Source organism: Microtus ochrogaster, linkage group LG9 (genome assembly GCF_000317375.1).
Source record: "Microtus ochrogaster isolate Prairie Vole_2 linkage group LG9, MicOch1.0, whole genome shotgun sequence".
In the NCBI taxonomy this organism is placed as follows: Eukaryota; Metazoa; Chordata; class Mammalia; order Rodentia; family Cricetidae; genus Microtus; species Microtus ochrogaster.
Genome location: NC_022034.1, coordinates 31,385,430 through 31,404,374, shown reverse-complemented (window position 1 = coordinate 31,404,374; position 18,945 = coordinate 31,385,430). Strand labels below are relative to the sequence as shown.

Below are 18,945 nucleotides of genomic sequence, written 5' to 3'. Positions count from 1 at the left end.
TCAACAACATTTTTTTTTAGCATCCTAAGGCAAATTACAAATGCATTTAATTCAACTTCTTGAAACTATGGTTCAGAGACTATGGAATACCTAATTTGGAGCTATTTTCTCTCTGGTTTTTATTTTGACGTGTGCTGGGTTCGCTGCTGTTGTTGCTATTTCGAACATCTCAAGGGAGCTGCTGTCATGGTTGTCATAGTGCAGACAAACACACAAGAGAGCCAGAAGCATGGTGCTTTCAGAAAGCATTTATTTTATTTGAAAACATTGTACAGGTGTTACACTGCCACAGCCAGTCCATGGGGGAGCATGCAAATAGAAAATGTGGATTGCTTGTTCAGCTTCCCAGTGTAAAGTTCTTTTTCCTTTTTGTTTATATTTTGGTTCATATTTTCCCTTGTAGTGTCAGGATTAGTGTGCTTCGTGATGTGGTGTGAAGATAAGACTCCTACCCATGGGGTAAACTCTGTACTGATAACTAGCTGGGGAGTACTAAATAGTTACAAATCAAAAAGAAATCCCAAACAAACAATACTACAAGCTCGTCCAAAGGTTAATAGCACAAGTTAGCAATACCTAAACTAAACATTGAAACGTTTTGATGGGACACAGTGGTGCAAAGTTATCCATTGCTTGGTCTACCTGGATATGTATTTGAAGCTGTGGGGGGATCCGACCAAGGCAAGCTCTGCCCCCAGTCAAGTTTCCAGTGAGGAAGTGAAAGCCACTGCTCATCTCGGGCAAGGTTGAAGAGAGCGGTGGTTTGTCCCTCGTCAACAATCACACAAAGGACTGTTCTCATTCATCGAAGAGAAAAGCGTGGTGTATTAGGATGATGAATTTCTTCCTGGTTGTCTACTGAGGTTACAGAATCCCAGAAACTAAAACGGCTACAGTTAATGTTACTCTATTCCCACTTCCCACCCCACTCTCAAACCACCAGTGTTTTCATACTGAAAACATGGTTCTTTGAAACCTTTTGTCTTTTTTCCCTTAAGAATCAGTTCGGGTCTTGGACAGCCAAAGTTACCTGCTTTATAAATGGATTTAAACCACCATGGGTGAAGTAACCCAGTGGCGTGAATGTCTGATCACAAGGACATCCAATGACAAAAAGTACACAGTGAATTCATCTTGATAGTCACACTTGGTTTCTGTACACTGTAAAACATCCTAAAAATGGTCCACACGGCAACCTTCAGCCACCAATTAATTGCAAACCTTTTCAAACTTTAAAAATGTTCCAAGCCCGCTGAATGGACTTGGAGACAATTTCAGCCACTTGTTTCTCCTAAGAGTTTACCGAGTGTCTACAAATTACAGCCATAAAGATGAATCAAAAAGACAAAGACATTTGGCTTAAAATAAATACTAAAAATGCAACAAATCAAGTAAATTATGCGAAACAAAGGAATGTAAACACAAAAATAGAAGCACAGTCTTTAGAGGTCTTCGGATCTGAATGGACAAAATATTCAGAGAAAGGTATTTAATTGGTTTAAACGGCAGCAGAGAGAAGATGCTGGCAAAGTTGTAGGGTGTGATGTGTAACTTTAGCCCAAGCATTTCTCCCGATGCCTACCCCATCCCAGTTAAAAAAAAAATTGTTTCCATGGGGTAATCTAACATGAAATGTACATATCAGAAAACAACTTTTCTTCCTTTCTCCAAGGTCAGGACTAAACAATACTTTAGGAGAAAAGCTATATGGTTCAATGAAAAACATTTTTTTAAAACTGAGTTACAGTTTTCAAGTGCATTGATTACTTTGGATATGTGTTGTTCTTATGAGATTTGTCAAAGGGGACCATGATGACTCTTCACAGAAGTCGGGTAAAACAGCTTGGGAGCTTCTGCCTGTGATGTTCAGGCCTTGTTCAGGCCTTACTTTGTAATCTATTCTTACTTTATGAGACCCCCCCCAACTAGGTTTTTATTATTTTTTTGCTTGCTTGATTAAAATATATTGACTTGAATTGTCTCAAATTTCATGAACATTTATAAAAGCCCATAACTCCATCAAGGGTCCTCCTGAATTGGAGTCAGCCAGGCTACAGAGCGAGCGCTTCCACACTGACACATGGAATCTATTCTGAATTATAGAGGTTGATGGTGGTTCTCAATTTCCTGTGGTGGGGTCAGGAGAGATATTCTTGAGACAACAGAGCTGATTAGACTAGTGATGTATCAAGCTTTATTGGGATGCTGTTGCATCATCTATGTATGACTGCTTATCCATATACTCTGCTATTAGAGGGGTATCAAATGTGACCAAAATGCCAGACTTTTCAATGGTAACATCTTTATCACTAGTAAGGGACCAGAACATGAACTACAAACAAGGATTGTTCCTTGCTCTAGGAGGTGGCATAAACAGTGATGCCCCACAATAAAGATAATGTCTGTCCATGTTGACATACTGCCAGAAAGGTACTATGTGACTAAGAGGGCAGAGGCCATGGCTTTTCCAGTACTTTGGTTAATTTCCATGACATCATTAAGAAAAAAAATTAAAACAGAAACCAGTGTTTGAGGAGAGAGATACATGGAAGGCCAGAAGAAATTTTAAGACATCCACCCCCTAAACATTAGTGGTTTTATTTAGAGGGCTTCCTGTAAGCCACAAAAATGGGAGAATTTTTATCCTGTAGTCACAGGGCTTGATCAGATGAATCTCCTGGCCGAAAAGAAAGCCAATGGCCTGGAGTAGGCAGAAAATGAAATATAAAAAGGCTAAAATGTTTGTTTAATATCTATTCCTAGAATAGAGAATTAGATGGTCAGTTTCCCCTCCCCACAAGGGTCATAGCACAAAATCCTTATTGAGCAGGCAATCCAACAGGTGACAGAGGAAACCATTAGCCACAAGGTCACCAGGATCAGGGAACTTCTGAGGGGGTAGAGATTCTGTGGCATGCATCACTCACATAGTCTGTGCAAAAACAAAACAAAAGGTATGACTCTTAAAAAGTGGCTTGCCATAGAAAAGAGGGATGTAGGCTGATTACGTGAGGGTCTGGCAAGAATTCCCATCAGGAATACAAAACCTCCTTCTGAAAGTCGGTGTAATAACAGTAACAACGATAATAAAAATCATAGTAGCAATAATACTTGCTCTTGATTCAAAAAATTTCACAGTAATTAATGCAAGGGTGGGGGCTGGGTCAGGATACACACTATCAAAGCCTCTTTCTGAGCCAGGTGGATTGAAGACTGTGTCCCCAGTGGTCATTCGCTGGTTTCCTTTTACAAAAGGAAAATTAGCTACCTTGCAGTCCACCTGTGAAACTGCACCTACTAAATACCTTTCTCTATGTACAATACAGAGATGATGAGCGAACACGTGGCCTCTGACTTGTCCTCAGTGGGCAGGGCAGGCCTCACCCTAGGCCACACGTACGTGGGGCTCTTCTTCTGTCTCCTGGCCCAGGCTGGTATAGGTGACTGAAGGCTCCACCTGAGCCGTGCTGGGTAAGTCCACAACCGGTCCCGAAGGGTTACGGAACTGCTTGTACACTCGGGGGTCCTGGGCTATGTACGTGGAGGTGGACGAGTAGAGCACTAGCCCGATGAGGATGGTGAAGAAGGACAGGAGGTAAAGTCCTGAAAACTAAAGCAGAACAGAAAGGTGACTGAGTAGCAAAACTTAGCCACTGACGGGTTAATGACGTCTGTGCGGGGAGAAGCAACCTCCTGCAGGAACCCGCAACTTGATGAGGTCCTTTTGATGGAAAGCGAATGCCCTCCTAAACTGGCTTTGTCTTATTGATTCCCTTTGTCTCTTCCTCGGTGCTGTGGCTAATGAGAGGAGCATTTAGCTAATTGTCCCTGAAATGCCCATCTGAGAACCTGAATTGCTTGGGAAGGGTAGTTAAGCACAAATTAGGATATATCAAATTCAAAGCAAAAATTCTCCAATATCACTCTGTAAAGGCTTGGTTGTCTGTGGCTTCATTAAACCCAGAAGAGATATAGATATTTCATTTCAAGGCATAATGAAGCTACAAGCGGGGAAGCCCTCACTGACAGCTGTGGCAGGGCACTCCGTTTCACCGTCATCCAAGGCAGACTTGATTTCACTCCCCTGTATACGACCTGCTATTGACTTCAGTAACTATCACTGCAAAATTAGATTATCCTTGAACAGGGAGAAACAGTAAAATGTGGCATCCCTGCCCTACTCATCAAAAAGCAAACCAAATAGGCCTGTATGGACTATGTTCTTTCTCAACAATTTTCTTGATACTTTAGAGGGTTTTTCATTTTCATTTTGTTTGTTTTGTTGCTTTGGGGTGTGTGTGTGTGTGTGTGTGTGTGTGTGTGTGTGTGTGCATGAATGCATGCATGTGTCTGTGTGTGTCTCGTGTGTGTGTGTGTGTGTGTGTGTGCATGCATGAATGCATGCATATGTCTGTGTGTGTCTCTAAGTGTGTTGGAAGAGTGGTTGGTAAAGGTTTATAATGTCAAGAATACTTTTGAAAAATTATGACCTTGGACCTTCTTGAGGAGCTTCATTGGGAAGTTTATCAGAGGAGAATAAGGTCAAAGGGCGAGTGTTGCCAGGTTTCTTGTTTCGCTCTGTTACCCCCTTTCACTTTTACCCTTTATTCAGTCATTCACTCACCCCTTCATGATGTCTTACAATAGTTCCTGTACCTGAAACATGCAGTTGTGTACTAGGGGAATAGAAATGGAAAGACAAAAACGAAAAACCCCACAAAAGCCTGGCTCTTTCCCAACGAGAATGTACTAGTCCCTGAAGAAACAGAAGTTTAGAGAGCACAAAGCAACACAATACAACTAGGAGACGCCAGCCCTCACTTCAGTCAGTTGCCATCAACCCTGTCTTGGCCACTGTGGTGGTTTGAATGAGAATGGGCACCATAGGCTCTTATGTTTGAATACCTGAGTTTGGGAAGGATTAGGAGGTGTGGCCTTCTTGGAGGAAGTGTGTCACTTCAATCAGGACCATTTCCAGTTAGCTCTCTCTGCTTCATGGTTGTTGTCTAAGGTGTGGGAGTTCCCAGCTACAGCTTCAGAGCCACGCCCGCCTGCCTGATGCCATGCTTTCTGCCATCATGATCATGGGCTCGTTCTTTACAATGGTAAGTCCCAAATAAATGCTTTCTCTTTTACGTTGCCTTGATCATGGTGTCTTATCACATCAATGGAAAAGTAACTAAGGCACCACATTCTCCATCTATTACAGAAGAGGTCTATTTTAGGTTTAACGTGTTTACTTTCTATACTCATACTCTAGAAGTAGAAACTAGTAAACAGACAAAGATGCAGTGAAGCTACAAGTGCAGAGGATAGGAAGGTGCTCCAGGGAGTTGGGAGAAGCTACATGGTGATTATAACCCAGCTAAAAGGATGCTGCTTCATCAATAGAAGAGATAATTTTGACGACGATATACAGAAAAAAATTGCCCCAGTGGCTAAAAGTCTTTCAGAGTGTGCCTTGTCTCCACCCTTCTCTTTCTGCAGGGCCAAGAAGGCTAAGACTAAAGGCTAGTTTCTGATTTTCTTTCTACAGCACTCCTCACTCTGTTCCCCAGTCCCCTTATTTTTTTCACATTCAGGCCAGATGGTAACACTCTGGAATGGGGATTTATATACTAAACTCAACTTGGAACAGATCCACTTAATTAACTTGAAATAATTAATTAGGGTTTCCTTAATGAAAATAAATGGGCCTTGTTCTTTGAGTCACAGTTTTTTTTTTTTTTTTTTGAGTCAGGGAAAGATGAGTATCCCAGCAGCGCCAGTCCTCATGACCTCAGAAAGCCTGCTCATCTCTGCACTCACCTCCTGAACCCTAGGTCCAAGAATCTCATCCTCCAGCTGGCCCTTAGTGCGTCGAATGGCTTTGTTATCATCATTTTGAATATTTTATGAATGACTTTTGCTACTCTGCTCATGTATTTTTGTTTCATAGCCGTACGTGCCTATTGCCATTGCTGTACATGAAAATAGGGAGACCAGCAATGGAGCTTGTGGTTATTGGTGCCTTCTAGCCCTCAAACCAGATTGAAGCCTTAGCTCTACCCCTTACTAGCTGTAAGTCTTGACAAATTTCTCGTACGTTTCAGTTTCATGCTTCCACATCAATCAATGCCTGTAACTCTAAAAATCGTATTAAACAGGTAAATCAGTTGGGATAGCCACCTTGCCACAGACACGCGATTCATATTGGTGTCGTTGCCACTGTTGTAGCTGTATCATTTATAAGGATCAGACGTCTCCTGGATGTAAAATGATAAGACCGAGCCATAAATCTAAAGCAGGGCCTAGCTTCTGAATGACAGCACATAGTGTATTTCCAGTTCACTTCCATCCAATCCATACAGAACTCACTCTATTTTGTTTTCAAAAGATGGATAGGATGAAACTCCATATAACAGGATCATGGTGGAAGTCATCCAAGAGGTTTTATTAATAGATGGTAGAGTTTTCATTTCCCCCCAAGGGAACAGCCAGGCAAGCATTAGGATTAATCAGGATAAATACTGGATGTCACAAATAGTGACAGAAATGTTTAACATATTTTTTACAAGGCAAGATGTGTCATTCCCTCCTGTCTTTTTAGCCTCATAGAAAAAGAATAAGAATTTGGATATGGGTATGTAATAGGCTAACCTATAGCTCTGGACAGCACATTTATGAAGCATTTCCTTCAAGAACCTAATCAGGCAAACAAAGCTTCCCTGTGGTCTAGGGTGCCTAAGTTACAGACTGCAACCTGTATGTACTTTCTGCTCCACAAGCAAACAGTAAACTTCCCTGGACCATGTGAGGCTAAGAGTGTTCCACACTACAAACAGGCACATCTCAGGCAGAGCTTGTCTCCACTGAGAAACAGGGCTGCCTGAGGATACTCTGTGGTTTCTCCTTAGCCAGTGGAGGCCTTTAGATCATCCTGTATGTTGTGTGATAGGACAGACAGCCAGTATTTTATCTGTCAAGTCGCTTAAAGGGGCAAAGGAGGGACAAGGCCTGTGTAAGCACTGGTGTCCCTGAAGGCTGTTTCTGTCTCGATGGCTCTTTGTTTTTGAAAAGGTCTGGAAAACTCTGGGTGTGGTGAGAATATCTCTGTATTGTTCAATGCAAGTCCTCGTGATGGAGTAGCCATCATGGCTAGTTCTAAGCCTCTTCAGCTGGGCATTAAACTCAGATTCTAGAGAGCAACCATAGGATTGTATTTAGTTAATGTTGCAATCAGAACATTGCTAAGGGCAGACCAAATTTTCACTTTAGTTTTGGCATCAGACGTGTATAAATTGAATTTTAATAAACCTACAAATTCGATAGCCTTCAACCTACATAAATATAAAGATTTTAAAATTCCAGAGTACATTGATAAATATAGCAGGGTTTCTGGAGGAAGTTGGTAAGTTATCAGTTTCCACCATGAAATTCTGCAAATGAGAAGAGTTGCGATAATTAAAGAAAGTTTGTATTCTAAAAAAGAGGGAGGGAGAAGGGGAGCGAAGAGAGGTAGGAGGGAGAAATTGAGAATGAGAAATGGGAAGAAAAGGGTGATAAGAAAATTGTAAAGAAAGAACAATGAAAAGATGATGATACAGAAAACAGCCCACAGCTTCCTAGGTGAAAGAGAAGATGAAACCATGGTCACAGGTAAGCCTGGTGATTATGGGCAACCCGGAGGACAAGACTCACCCACCATCCTAACCACAGGAAAGTCATGGTTCTTGCCAGTCTTTAACCAGTGGCATTTGTTTTAAACCCCACTGACAGTGACTTTTGAGGTTTAGCAGCGCAGTACTGTAAAGAAATCTGTTCCACCACTCTTGTATCTCAAAGGGCTGTTGTCAGTTACCCTCCTGAGGAGGGGACCTGCTGTTTGAAATTACTTTGGGGCTTGAAATAAAAAGTGACAACCTCAAGTCACGTAGTTAGGGTCCACCCTGCAGCCATGTCTGGAATGTTTACAGCAGTTTGGGGGGCTGTTGTATAGGAGAGCAGCCTGATAGAGATTCTCAAAAGAAGATGAAGCAGCAGGGAGCTGGGACTCTGAAGGGTACAATGACAGTGGCCTCACTCTATAAGGGTGAACTCTTAGAGGGGACAAAGCCCTACCAAGCATGGGTTACTATGGTGACTAAGGGCTGTGAAATGTGTCGTCTTGGAAACTGCCTCCCTGACACAGGTGATTTGTGGCTGAGTGGGACCTAGAACTCTAAGCCCAGATCCAGCAGACTGTTCCTCTCTTAGAGAGTTTGTTGCTGAGCAGGATTTGAAAGCACTGAGACCAGCAGGTGAAGAGTTGGTTTTCCTCAAGCTCTTCCTTCATGGAGGAACTCGGTGTTCTGTTTTCTCATCTCTCTGATGTACTTTAACTTGGATATTTGACAGCCCTGAGTGTCCAGCCCCCCAGGGTGTGGGTGTGGGAAGATACTGCAAGTCACAGAGCTCACTAAGATCCGCAGTAGCTCCTCAAACATCAGAAAGTGTCTAAATGAATGACTCCGACAACAAAAGTTTTAGCAGCCCAGCTTTCAGTTCACATACTGCATTAATTTACAGAATGGGAACAGACAGGGGCCACTCTCTCCCTCTGACTGGAAGATTCCAGTATTTGAGGATACAACCATAAGCACCTCAAATTATAAGAACACTTTTCTTTTTACAGTCATTTTTAGTATTATTGAATGTAATCATTAAAAACACTATGTTTTAATGCTTTGTCTTCTTCACACTCTTACTAAATTCCATCTATGCAGTTTTTCATTTTGTATGTTGATAGTTTACAATTTCTTGATCCTTTCTCTTTCTCTCCCTTGTGTTCCTTCCTATTCATCTATTTCTTTTTCTTTATTTGAACTTGTTTTATTTTTATTTGTATGACACACTTATTATTATTATTATCTTATTAATTTTTAACTTCTTACTTTTAGGTTATTTTTGTCACTTTCTATTCTAATATTCTGGGTGGTTTATTAGCTTTCTTCAATTTATTTTTATGGGGGCTAGAGAAATAGCTCAGTGGTTAAGAGCACTTGCTCTTGCAGAGGATCTGGGTTCAGTTCCCAGCCCCCACATGGTGGCTGATCCAGTTCCAGGAGACCTGACAGACTCTTCTGGCCTCTTCATGCACCAGACACATATGGGCTGCACAAACATACATGTGAGAAACACATTCATAAACGTAAATAAGATAAATAAACCATTAAAAAGAAATTATTTTTGCTACATTTACAGAAAAATATACACATAATCTACTTTGTGGTATTGCTGTTATAAGAGTTTCTTAGCTTCTCATTAAGCAGTGCTGGGTGTTGGGGCCTCAGGAGAAGGCTGCTCTCTGGGAAAATCCACATACAAATCCAGATAAGACACAATAGGCACAGATGTTATGACATTGAACACAAGAAAGGTGAGAAAGCCAGGCCACAATAGACTCCAAACTTCATCATCTGTAATAACTGTATGCAAATGGATTAATATCATCACAATGCTGAGCATAAAACTTAAGAGTCTGCTTTTAAAGATGGCCGGACAAGGAATCAAGAAGATGAATGAAGGAAATAAGCCAATCAAAAACCGAGATGAAGGATTTGGAAATTTGAACAAGGAATCCCAAGTGAAAATTGAGATTCAGGGGAAAATGAAAAGTTTTGAAATAAGAAGTCCAATAGATCAAGCAAACTAGTAAAAAAGCATCATGAATAGACAGGGCCGGGTAGGGAAACAATAACAGGCATAGAAAACAAGAGGACCTGCAATCATATAGCAACAAAGAAAAAGATCCTGACAACAATATTTAAATATTCAAGACCTGATAAAGAGACCAAACCTGCAAATCTGTGAGACAGAAAAAGGGAAGCTAAGGTGCAAAGTAAGAAGCATGGATAACACACCCTAAAAACCTGAAGCCGAAGAGACAGGGAGTGAAAGAGACAGCCAAGCGTGAGAGACGCTCAGAGCCCTGAATACACAAGACTAGAATATTGTCTTCCCCAGTGCCTTTGCGGTTAATGCGGTAAGAACACAGAAGAAAGAACACTGGAGGTTACAGGAGAGAAGTGTCAGGTTATTTATAAAGAAAATCTAAGTGACAATGAACCATGCAGGCAGAGAGCATAGACTGATATAACTTAAATTCTAAAAGTAAATGGTATTTCTCTTAACCATACCTTAGACCATGAAGCAAATCTTAGTAAAATAAAATAATTATCTTACATTATCTTATATTGGAATCAACCTAACAATCAACAATAGGAGAAATTACAGATAAAGCAGACATGTGGAAGTTTGAATACACACACATATTACACACACACACACACACACATACACACACACATACACACACACACACACACAAACATGGGGAGGGGGAGAGAGAGGCAAATACTGGCAAAGGTTTGTATTTTGGGGAAAAGAACGCTCATTCACCGTCAGTGGAGATATAACAGTATAGTCCCTATGAAAATAAATGCAGAGAACTCTTATGAAATCAAAACTAGAATTACTGCATGGCCTAGCTATATATTCATCTCTGTTTTTCACACCTATGGAATATTATTCAGCCTTAAAGTAACAGAAAAGTCATGTAATTTCCAGAAAAATGGATAGAATTGGAGGTTTTCATGTTAAGACAATAAGCTGGACACAAATAAACACTACACATTTTCTATTGTATTTGGAATTCAGACCTTAAAAAGACGCAGAAGTAGAAGGGGAGAAATTGGGAAGATGAGGTGGTCTAGTGAGATGGGGGAAAGAGAAAGTAGTGAAATGTGTAGTATACGTTGTGTGTGTGTGTGTGTGTGTGTGTGTGTGTGTGTGTGAAAATGTCATAATGAGTCAGGCATGGTTGTGCCCTCCTTCAATCCCAGAATCAGGAAGCAGAGGCAGAGGTACAGTCCCAGCCAGCCTGTCTAAGTAGTGAGTTCTCAGACAGCCAGGACTACATAGTGAGACCCTGCCTGAAACAAAACAACAAAATCCCTACATCAAACCCCAAATAAAGCATAGTGAAACACACTGTTGTATACATTCTACACTGATTACATTCAATAGACAGCACATCCCTGGCAAGTCGTGAAGAAGGGGGAAATTGCTTCAAGGGCAGCTGCGCTTCCGATGCTTGTCTAGAAAATCAGTAGAGGTCCCCAGAGCAGAACATGGGCAGTGCTCAGAGGGGAATAAAGTGTAAGAGACTGCTTTAGAATCCGCATTTCCTAAGTGTATGACAGCTTTCATATCCAAGATGATTATTACTCATGAGGAAAGAAGGGGGATTGGAAAATAATACTGAGGTCCCTTGGGAAAAGGGACAAAATGGAAGTAAGACTTAAGAGTAGAGCATTGGATACATATGAGGAAACACAGAAGAACAGGAAGAGGAGGAGGAAATGATGATGATGAGGATGACAAGGAAGGGGCAGGGCTGGGGATATAGCTCACTTGCTCCGTGCTTGTCTAGGGTGCTTGAAGCCCTGGGTTCAAAAGCTAGAAATGCATAAGAGATGTGGTGAGAAACACTTCTAACCAGTCTGCTTTGGATATACACCGAATATGAAGCCAGCCTAGGATACAGGGCTGTAGCAGCAGGCCGCTTGTTCGTCCCAGCAGCCCAGAACCAAAATAATCTCAGAGAAACTGTATTAATTAAATCACTGCTTGGCCCATTAGCTCTAGCTTCTTATTGGCTAACTCTTACATATTAATTTAATCCATTTCTATTAATCTGTGCATCACCACAAGGTCGTGGCCTCCCAGCAAAGTTTCAGCACATCTGTCTCCAGTGGCGGCTCCATGGTGTCTCTAACTCTGCCTTCCTTCTCCCATGCTATAGGCCAAGCCAGTTCTTTATTCATTAACCAATAAAAGCAACACATAGAAAGAAGGACCTCCTACATTACAGGCATCCTGTTTTAATTGATTCAGATGATGAAGGCACAAGAGAGATTTATATCTCACATAAAGATCAAAGAAGCACAGAATTTAAAGTATTTAGAATGAGGGAGACAAATCAGGTTACAATTTTAAAGAAGGAAAAGGTTTTTAAAATTTCTTAATAGCTAAGAGGAAAGGAGACAGTAGGACTGGATAAAAACATTATTTGCCTTTTATCCAAATTAAACCAACATATCTTTGATCTACGTTTTCCCTCTCTCTCTCTCTCTCTCTCTCTCTCTCTCTCTCTCTCTCTCTCTCTCACACACACACACACACACACACACACACACACACACACACACACCTGGTATCCCTACTGCAGATCTGATGAGATTTGCCTGCCTTTGAGAGGAGAGTATCCTGCCTCAATGCTGCTTCCAGTCTCTAGGTACTCCCCAGGCTGTCTACAGAAAAGCAGAAGGAGGGACTCTCAAGCATCTTACACCATGGCTCAAGGATAATGTTAAAGTTCAAATGGCAGGCTGCCCTTTTGGGGTTCTGGTTGATCTGAGCATGCTGTCCGAGGAAGCATGTCTATCAAACCATGTAAAAAGACTGTGCAAAAATGAAATCAGTGATATTTATTAATCTTAGATATGCCCTTTGGTGCCTTTACCTATGTGGTGGATATGTGAGTACAATAATGAAATACTTTCTAGTGACTGCCCAGTTCACTCTTTTAAAAGGATGCTCATATCCCCATATTTTTTTAACATCTAAGAGGGTAACATTTGGGAACCTGCTTGCTTAACAGATGCTTCAGAAAACAGCACTACCATGAATAAGAAGAACAATAAATGCCACAGACTGGCCAATCCCAAGGAGATGCACTATGTCAGTGTGAATTCAAAAACTTCTGATAAGCATTTCCATTTAGAGAAGATGACATGCTAAATTGTTTGCTTCTACCTCCCAAGCAAAGTTTCCCCTCCTTCCCCTCCACCCAATTCCTCCCTTCCACCTCCCTTCTACCACCCCTGCCCCCATTCACTCATCCTCCACTGTTTCTCTTCAGGTAGGAACAGGCCTCCATGAATATCAGTCAGTCAAGGTATATCAAGTTTCAGTGAGACTAGGCTCCTCCTCTTCTTTAAAGGCTGGATGAGACAATCCAGTAGGAGGGATGGGTTTTAGAAGCAGGTATCAGAGTCAGAGACAGCCCTGCTCTCAGGGTTAGGGGTCTCATAAGAAGACCACATTACACAACTGTAACTTATATGCAGATTGCCGAGGTCAGTCCTTTGCAAGTTCCCTGGTATGAGCCCAGGTTAGTTGCTTCTGTAGGTTTTCTTGTGGCGTCCTTGACACTACTGGGTCCTACAATCCTTCTCCCCCCTCTTCTGCAGCATCCCCCGAGATTCCCCTAATGTTGGGCTGTGGGTCTCTGCATCTGTATCCATCAGTTACTGAATGAAGCCTCTCGGGTGACAGGCTAGACTTCCAATGCAGGTATTGGGATACAAACACAGGCACAAATCCTTCAACCTACAATTTGTCCTGCTTACAAGGTGTGCTGGGGTATCAACAAGCAATGGGCTCAGATGAAGACCAGTACCCTGAGAGGAAGTTCACCCCTGAGGGCCAAAACCCAGAGGTGGGATATCTCAGAGACCTAGGATAGAACCAAGTATGACTGGAGAAACACAGTCAATGCAATGATTCCTGATGATATTCTGCTATTCTCATGTGTTGACTTGCTCACTTTAACAGGCAGTTACAAAAGAGGAGACCTTGAATTTGAGAGGAGGCTGTGATGGGGAGGGATGTCAGGGAAGGAGTTGAAATCGGAAGAAGGAAAATTGGAAATAAAAAACATAGTATATCCATGTATGAAATTCTTTAAAAAATGGTTCATGAATCATGAAAACATAGATTTCCCATTAGCCTAGATGGGGAGGAGCTCATTCTGTTCCACCCCTAGATGAGTAGCTATTGGAAGACGATGACCATAGGAGAGAAAGAATATGTTTTCTTGGGTATATGACCACTGGTTGGTTGGCATGCTTCAAAAGATAATATCACATACATTTTCTATGCACATATGGGGATATATATATATATAATATACATATAAATATATAATTAGATATAAAAAAATAAAAGGAAGACAAGATCAAGTTGAGAGGGGGGTTGAGGTGATCAAAGGAAATTGGAGGAAGGGATATAGGAAGTTGGTGTGACCAAAATACATTGGACAGAAGAAAAAATTCTTAAACAGTAAATACAAATATTATTTTAAAAGACGTCCCTGGTCTGGCAGCATCTTCTATGACTAAGATGGCAGACAGAAGTAAATCTTCACCAGTGTTCGAATATACTGTGTTCTTTTTCATGGGCACATGTCTAATTTTGAAGAACGAGTAGTTGAAATGGTTTTCAATATATTTATATAAAGTTATTTAAGAAGAAAGTTGAGGGCGGCAGTGAGATGGCTCAGTGTAGGAGCTTGCTACTACCTGTGAAGACCCATGTCTAATCTCTGGAACCCACATGGTGGAAGAGAGAACTGATTGATTCCTGAAAGTTGTCCTCTGCTCTCAGGACAGGTGCTGTGGTATGTGCACCCCCCAAAATAAGTTAATGTAAGAATTTTAAAGCAGAGGATGATTGCTAATTTGGTCTTGAGTATCAGAGTCGAATAAAGACACTTCAAGGACTAAGACAAAATGCCAATGAAAACTGTGACTCATTAGTTGGATGTGATGGTGTTCTGGTGATGGCCACCTCAAGGGGAGTCCTTGTCTGTTGAGCCCCTACTTTACACAGAGATTTTAGGAGGACACCTTGTAAGTGTTCACTTGAAAGGGAAATAGTCAACCTACTGTGTGTCCTGGGGTTGAGGGGGAAGTTGGCTCAGTAACAGGAGTCACTCTACAGTCTTGTGTTTCTCAGTGGCCCCAGGGGGCCACACATTTAGCCTCAAGGGACAGTTGTTGGGTACAGAGCCGTGAGAGACTGGTGGCCAGTTCTGGGAATGCTCAAAGCTGTGACCTTGTGATCCTCTGAGGGAAGGCTCTGCCTGCACTTGACCTCTACACACTGGTCCGTGCCAATTGCTAGTCGAGCCAAGGAAGCCAGACAGGCCTGGCTCCAGAGACACACAAACACAAACACACTGATGTGGGACTGCCTAGTCTTGTCTGTGAACTAAACTAACACAACCATTTTTGTTATTATTCAGCCTATTAAAAATATTAAAGTTGGACTTCTGGGTTTACTAAAATAAATGATCTGGCAAGAGACGAGCATTTTGTCAAGTACTTTACAACTGCCCGAGTGGCAGCCTATCGCTGTCTCAGCTTACTTCCCCTCTTTCCTTTCTCTCACTTTTTGTGGGAAAAACAAAAGAACTGACTCTTGCTCCTTCAATGTTGCAACAACTTCTTTCTTCTATAAATACCTTGAAAGATACCAAATGAGGACACTGTACACCCTCTTCTGACAGGCGCCAAAATCAGTCGTTTCTAGACACAATGAACACTTCCCCTAATGCCTTCAAGCATTCTTTTTCTGGATAATTCAAAACTCAAATTCCTGCTAATATTATCAGCATAGAAACGAAAAGACCAAGTACGTATGTTACAATGTCAAACGGCTTGTCTATTCAAATTGGAAAACGAAGGTGTTATTATGATTTACTATTCAGAAAGTTATTTATTCTCTGTGAATCAACTGTATTGTTGGAGTGCAGCGACCACGGGTTCCTAGTCTGTCTCCATACCTAACATCGTCACCTACAGTAAGTCTTTGTCAGGACCGCAGCTCCCATTTGCTTTATGAGGCCTTCTGTTTGGTTTGCAAAACCAATTCATTTGGTATTAGAGTTTGTGCAGCCAGTCCCTATAAAGTTGCTTTACAGACAAATATCCTCCCCTGTGGGTAATTTCACACATGAGTGCTGCAATAGAGAGCTAAAAATGGATTTCTGCCATTATCTTTTATATGACGAACAGACATTTCCACTTGGCCTGAGGAACTGATAGAAAGCCTTGCTCATGGAGATTTCCATTTCCTAGAGTTCGGTAAAAAAGACTGTAGTAGTCAAGGGGTTTACTCTGTGAGAACGTGTCATTACAGGCTCAGTTTCAACCAAAGGAACTCAATGGCTCATTTGCATCACCATCCCGTGAGCCCTTCTTATTATCACGATAGAGTCAAGATGGGATCACGTATTTGAGAGATGCACTGAGCAGGGGCCATCATACCACTGGAGTTCTTGTGTCATAACACATCTCTTTTCCTCAGCCCAATAAAAGATATACCAAGGGCTGGGATAATTTAGGAGGGGACTAAATGTGGAAACTGATAAAGGCTATTTTGTTCATATGTGTGTTGCAGGTCATGCATCCCAAAGATCAACTGTCCCATTTCAGTGCAATCAAGGGATAGACACAGAAGTACCACTACTCACTACTGGACCAGGTGATACACAGGCATAAGATTTAGTTCCAGGAGAAACAATCTAAATGTTCCTCAGCTGAAGAATGGATAAGGAAAATGTGGTACATTTACACACAGTGGAGAACTACACACAAAAAAAGACATCTTGAAATTTGCAGGCAAATGGATGGATCTAGAAAACATCATATTGAGTGAGGTAACCCAGACCCAGAAAGACAAATATCATATGTAATCACTCTTAAGTGGCTTTTAGACATAAAGCAAGAATAAACCAGCCTACAATTCACAATCCCAGAGAATTTAGACAACAATGCGGACCCTAAGAGAGACATACATAGATCTAATCTACATGGGAAGTAGAAAGAGACAAGATCTCCAGAGTAAATTGGGAGCATGAGAAACTTGGGAAAAGGTGGAAGAGGAGGGGAGAGGAAGGGAGGGGAGCAGAGAAACATATAGCTCAATTAAATCAATTAAAAAAAATATTTAATTCCAAGAGAAGCAAGCTCTGCCCAGGAAGTAGAACAGTGATTACATTGAACTAGAAATTGAGATTGTCACATTGCCACTTTGGACTCCTCCTGCTTTTGAGTCAACAGGAAAAGAAGGAAGTTGTCTGGCCCAGAAATTAATCCTGATTGCTATGAGAAACCTGAACAGAAAGGTAAGGAGGAGTTCTTCTGGGATACAGATCACTGCGGATGCCTCCTTCATCATGTGATTAAAGACAATGAAAAAACTGCAGCAATCCTATCTAGGCAAAACTCCAGTCACTCAGAACCTTCTGGAACGATAGTTTGAGTCATGTGGAAGTTAAAGATGATGACCTACAAAGGAACAACGCAGGCACAGAAGCTGGAGAGGAACAGATTCTCAAGCAGAACCATAGGACAGTGCATAGCTCCCTTAAACCAGTTTAGATTCCTGGCATCCAAACTGTGAAAGAATACATTTCTGCTGCTTTAAACCACCGTATTTGTGGTGGTCTAGTCCAGTGACTGTATGAAATGAAGAGGGTTGGTAATTAGTCATTCACTCAATTACTGAGTGTTAACTATTACCTAAGACCCTGAATGCTTCCTACCTACCCATCTGTTCAATGAACACAGCTGAACTCAATAAACACAATGCTTGGACTATGGTGATGAGCAGAGTGGGTCACCGGAGTATTTATATTTATATTTTACTCCAAATGCAATGAGAAAGAAGGATCACTAGATGCTAAGCAGAAAAGCATAGTCTAATTTGTAGTTGAAAGGGATCACTCTGGCTGTTGGTGGAAGATGAAGGTTGAACTGGGAGGAGGGTATATGGTCTAGATGAGGGGTGTGTTTGGGACTCATGGTGGTAGGAGAAGAAGAAAATCCATCTTAGAGGAAGGCAAATGAAATATGGAAAATGAAAATGAGACAAGTTAATAATGAATCTCAGCAAAGAAGACTATTTATAGGAAATATAATTCTGTGTCTGAGCATGTGCATGCGTACAGTCACACATGAGGGCCAAAGGAAAATTTTAGCTGTCATTATGTAGGTGTTATTCCCATTTATTTATTTGTTTGTTTGTTTGTTTGTTTATTTATTTATTTATTTGAGACAGGGTCTCTCACTGTCCTAGAACCCATCAAGTAGGCTAGACTGGCGGGCCAATGAGCTCTGTTTCTCCCTGTCTCCCTGCCAATGCTAAGATTACAAGGGTATATCAGCACTTCTGGCCTCTATGACATAGGTTCTTTGAATTGAACTCGGGTCTTCCTGCTTAAAAAGTAAGAACATTACTGATGGAGCTACCTATGTAGGCCAAGTGTGATTCTTTAGAGCATTTGCACAGTGTATTTATTCTCATATATATATTCTCATATATATTCTCATGTATATATATATGCACACACATATATATATTCTCCTATATGTTATCTCTTTAATCATTGAGGATTTATATTTGTCTTCTATATTGCTAATCTAAGCTATGTGTTATTCGGGGTATAATTCCTACCAATAATTTCCCCTTAAAGTTCTTTCATTATTGAATTCATCTCTTTTCAGTAGACTGAAAATGTCCTAGGAAAATGGCATTCAGAAGAGTACAACAAAGTTTTCAAGGTTAGCCATGCAAACCTTAGCAAACAAAACTGCAGTCAACTTCTCCCAAAATATTTCTTGCATACATCTCATTTAGTTGGGGAAGGAAAGTCCTTTGGAGGAGCACAGATTACATTACCATCCTGATGCTGAGGGAATGGGGCATACTGCAAGGTTTAGCAGTGCCATATAACTTGGTGCCTGCAGACCTCAACCCTTGGCTGAAGTCTGTTCTTACTCATCTTCTCGGCATTAGCTGCTTAGTGAACTGTACTACAGAGTCATTTTTTCTTTATTCTCCATGCTTAAGTTTGTAGGCACATACAAGCTGCTGTTGAAGCACGGGAGGACTCAGCTTTCATTTAACACCTGTATGAATTATTGATGAACATGGAAGCCGTTCTCTCTCAACTTAAAGAAATGAGCAATGATGTAGGGGTATGATGATGGCTGAAGGAACAAAACTCTCGACAAAGTGACACATTCATAGCTTCCTCCAGCCACACTGCGATTCTTTATTCCTCCTCTTTCCTCT

The 18,945-nt window shown here is 41.3% G+C and overlaps 1 protein-coding gene across 1 annotated transcript in view; it reads right to left on the bottom strand.

Annotated features, from left to right (window-relative positions):
* Nucleotides 1–238: 238 nt before the first annotated feature.
* The window catches only part of Slc35f1 (solute carrier family 35 member F1), a 431,638-nt gene continuing 412,931 nt past the window's right edge, over nucleotides 239–18,945 (bottom strand). Inside the window, exon 8 of the mRNA XM_013352427.2 lies at nucleotides 239–3,610. Coding sequence (XP_013207881.2) covers nucleotides 3,386–3,610 — 225 coding nt within the window. The 3' untranslated portion in view covers nucleotides 239–3,385. The remainder of the gene's footprint in view (nucleotides 3,611–18,945) is intronic.